General features: G+C 39.9%; 1 protein-coding gene across 1 annotated transcript; it reads right to left on the reverse strand.

Moving 5' to 3' along the window:
• Nucleotides 1-2,312: 2,312 nt before the first annotated feature.
• LOC143414309 (trace amine-associated receptor 1-like) lies at nt 2,313-3,194 on the reverse strand. The gene has a single exon (XM_076878429.1). It carries the CDS (start codon nt 3,192-3,194, stop codon nt 2,313-2,315), a length of 882 nt encoding a protein of 293 aa, XP_076734544.1.
• Between the last annotated feature and the right edge of the window lie 1,277 nt (nt 3,195-4,471).

The raw sequence follows: 4,471 nt of genomic DNA on the forward strand, positions 1-4,471 counted from the left end.
TTTTACACCCAGCTCTCTCTTCACCACAACAGACCGGTACAACATCCGCATCGCTGCAGCCGCTGCACCAATCGGTCTGTCGATCTCCCACTCCCTTCTCCCGTCACTCGTGAACAAAACCCCGAGACCTCCTCCACTTGGGGCAGGAACTCGTCCGGAGTGGGCACTCCACCCTTTTCTAGCTGAGGATCATGGAGGTGCTGATTCTCATTCCCACTGCTTCACACTCGGCTGTGAACCGTTCCAAGGTGAGCTGGAGGCCATCACCCGGAGAAGCTAACAGAACCACATCATCTGCAAAAAGCAGAGATGAGATCCTGAGACCACCAAAGTGAAAGCCTTCCGCCACTTGGCTATGGCTAGAAATTCTGTCCATAACAATTATGAACAGGATCGGTGACAAAGGGCAGCCCTGGTGGAGCCCATCCCCCACCAGAAACGAGTCCGACTTATTGCCAGCTATGCTGACCAAGCTCTTGCAACGGTTGTATAAGGACTGAATGACCCGTAGCAACGGGCCAGAAACCCCATACTCCCAGAGCACCCCCCACAGGACCCACCGAGGGACACAGTCAAATGCCTTCTCCAAGTCCACAAAACACATGTAGACTGGTTGGGCAAACTCTCATGCACCCTCAAGTATCGTTGAGAGGATAAAGAGCTGATCCAATGTTCCACGACCAGGACGAAAACCGCATTGTTCCTCCTGCATCCGAGGTTCAACTAACGGACAGACTCTCCTCTCCAGCACCCTGGCATAGACTTTCCCAGGGAGGCTGAGGAGTGTGATTCCCCTGTAGTTGGAACACACCCTCTGGTCCCCTTTCTTAAAGATGGGGACCACCACCCCGGACTGCCAGTCCAGGGGTACTGAACCTGATCGCCACACAACATTGTAGAGACATGTCAACCAAGACAGCCCTACAACATCCAGAGCCTTCAGGAACTCGGGGCAGACCTCATCCACCCCAGGGGCTCTGCCACCAAAGAGTTGTTTAACTGCCTCAGTGATCTCGCCCCCAGAGATTGGCAGGTCATCCCCTTCGTCATGTCATGGGAACATGCGTTAATTATTTGGTGATTTATTAAATGTATAAATGATATTATACTTATAACATTATACTTATAACACTTATATTCTAATCTGCTGCTGAGTCTTTTATGCTGATGGAAATGCAGATAACACAGAACATGCAGGAACACCTGTTCAACCAATCATGTTCATTCCACTATGCATTCCTGAAGCGTTCATTTCTTTTACAACAGTGTTGTGTTTGGCTGGTATGTCTTTATTTTCTTTATTCCAGAGATTTTCACTTCTCTGGAATAGTTGGCACTAATAAGGATGATTTTCTGTAAAAGAGTATTTATATGACCAATTAATCAGACTCGTAGATGATGTTAGATTAGTTTGATGCTGCCAACGCTTTTATTTAACCATGCTGGGAAACACTGGGTTAACTTAGAGAGCTGAGAACCAGCTTTGTGTGACTGTTTATCCAGTTCCCAGTGTTAGGGTCAGTGATTCCAGATAACGGAAAGATATCCTGGATATGCTGACCTCACTCTGTAGTATGCAGGGCTCTGAGACAGCAGCTCGACTCTACATTACCCTCATGCTTAATATTCACAATGAAAATATTAGTCAAACATCGTGAAGTCTGTATGTGTTTCTAACAAGCTTTGTATAGTTAAACCTAACAGTTACTACATGATGGAAACAACAATGTTATCTGTTTTTATAAAGATTATGCGTGAATACACAGGGCACACTGATTATTGACTATTTATTTCCTCCCCCTTAAACATATTCTTATTGTTAGTTTAAATTCAGAATTGGCAACTGAAACAAAGTATGTCACATACGAACATCAGGAAATAAAGACCCAATAGATATATTCTCAGTAAATGTCTGTGTTCAACCTGTGAGAGGTGACAGTCAGCGGGGGTTATGACAGTTGTGTACTGGGACCTGCACTTTGCTGGCGGTATAACAGCTTGAGCGCTATTTCAATAATTATTGAAATATTTATTTAATATAATTAATTTAATTTGAAATTAATTAATAAAATATTTATTAATTCATTCATTTTGTCACTCCTGGCCCTCCATAACGATAAGCGATGACAATATTTGCAAAACTATTTGAACAATCAAACAATGTGTTTGTACATTTGTACAAAACGTATTTGCTACTCAGATTATTTCTTTCAGTCGCTATTGAGACATTATGTGTGTGATGCTTCAGGTAGGGTTCAGTGGCTGTTTTATGTTTGTTTTTACTGTAAGATTTGTGAAATGTGTATATTTTATCAAGTCATATTTGTGTTGGTAAAATCCCCTTGGAATATTTTCCCACAAATAATCATTCTGATGGCTGACCTGAACCAGCTATAAAAGAAAGCATAAATAAATGGATTTAGCATTGAATTTGCCAATGTAAGCCAGTTAAGAGTTTCAATTACAGGAACTGGTACAGAATCACTGGTAAATGGTGGGAATGTGATGCAAAGAAAAAAAGGACTCCAGCAAAATATAAAAACTCCCAAAACAATAGCCAGAGTTTTGGTCGCCTTTCTCTCCTTGATACTGGCAGTTTGTCCACACTTTGTGTTCTGGATGCTTCTTGCTTGCCTCAAAGCAACAAAGAAAATCTTTAGGTAGATACAAAGCATTATGGTCACTGGCAGGTAAAATGATAACATGGGTCCAACAGTGCTGTACATTAGAACGTCAATCAAACATGATTCCTCACATTTTTCATTATTAAATCCAGCAATGGTGACACTAATTCCAATTATCCCAGAAACCCCCCAGCTCATCATGATCATGAACACAACAACACGATGGCTGATTTTAGTTTGATATGTCAGAGGCTGGCAAACAGCATGGTATCTGTCAATAGAAATACAGCAGAGGTTCAGGATGGAACATGTGCTCAGTGAAATATCAAAGGTCCCTCGCACTTTGCAAAACAAACCCTCATGATAAAGACATGAGCTGAGAGAGAATGCCATGCTGAGAGGAAATGCTATAATCCCAACGAGCAGGTCAGCCACAGCAAGAGAGAGGATGAGAGAATTAGTAGGAGTATGGAGCTGTTTGAAGTAAATCACAGAAATTATTACAAGGAGATTTCCACATATTGTTATAACAGACAATAATGCAAGGAATGCATACAAGAATACACACATAATGGAAGGGCTGTTTGTCAGCATGTATTTGGAGTCTTGTATTACATAACAGGGATGTAGATCATTTACAATGTTGGTCATGTTCATACTGACCTTTTGTTTCATAATTAAGCAGCTTAAACCAACAATATGATTTTTTCTGCTGCACTAACCTGGGACTTGACTTGATGTAGATTGTCCTTCAGTGCAGGTCAACTACTGATTGCTAAGAAGAGCGAGAGTCCAGACTGAGTTAAAAGAGGTTGCCAAAGAGGGAAACAGCATTGAGATTTGGTCAATTACACAAGCTCAAAGGATAACAAACAAAACTGGGAGCATCCAGAATACCCGAAGGACTCAATCAGGAGTCTCTTGTCAGAAAAGGTGACAAAAAATATATGAATGAAAAACAAGGTAACGTGTAAACAACGTACTGGAAGGATGAATCATAATTTATTCAAAAGCCATTCTCTCATGCAATTTTCTGGTAATTGTGGTGTTTTGGCATATTTTCTAAATATTAAAGCCATAACACAGGATTCACATTATTTTCATTTTCATCACAGAACTCACCAATAGATTCAAGCTTTGTAAATGGAAACAGGGCCATCTGCATAGAAACTGTTTATCACTGGATATAGAAAGATCCAGAGCATCATGCTGGTTTTGTAATGACTCTTCTTTGCTAGGGAAGTGAACTTACTCTACTACCTTATCCACCAATTGATCTGAAATTGGTGGATAAGGTAGTAGGGTAGATAATTGATGGATAATTCCTTCACTTTAAGGACTCAAAGGTTTTAAGTTTGATTTGTCACCTTCCTTACGTACTCTTTTGGTACAGGAAGTGCTGAATGAAAACAGACCAACCATCAACTAGGGTTAGGGTTAGGGCACAATTCAGTGTTGCTTAAAGAAATATCTAAATAACTGATCACTAATCAGTGCCAGTGTATTTAGATTTAAAAAATATTTAGATTTAATATCAATTTTATATTAGTAAATATTTCAATTTAACATTCAGTCATAACACTTGAATTCAGATGTAAATGTTTGTAAAATTTCCTGTGAAAAAAGGGTGTGTTGAAAACATAATAATCAGAGCCCCATATCCTAAAGATTTTTTTAAACTGTAATTGCTAAAGTTAAGACATATATGGGATGGGTGGGGTTGAGTTGATAATAAATCAGTGCTATCCAGTGACCAATAATAAAAGTTGTCATGTTAAATATAACAAGAAACTAACATCTAACCAGATTATTATGTTTGCAAAGATGGGAATTTCTGCAGAGTAATA

This window comes from Maylandia zebra, linkage group LG20 (assembly GCF_041146795.1).
Source record: "Maylandia zebra isolate NMK-2024a linkage group LG20, Mzebra_GT3a, whole genome shotgun sequence".
NCBI classification, from domain to species: Eukaryota; Metazoa; Chordata; class Actinopteri; order Cichliformes; family Cichlidae; genus Maylandia; species Maylandia zebra.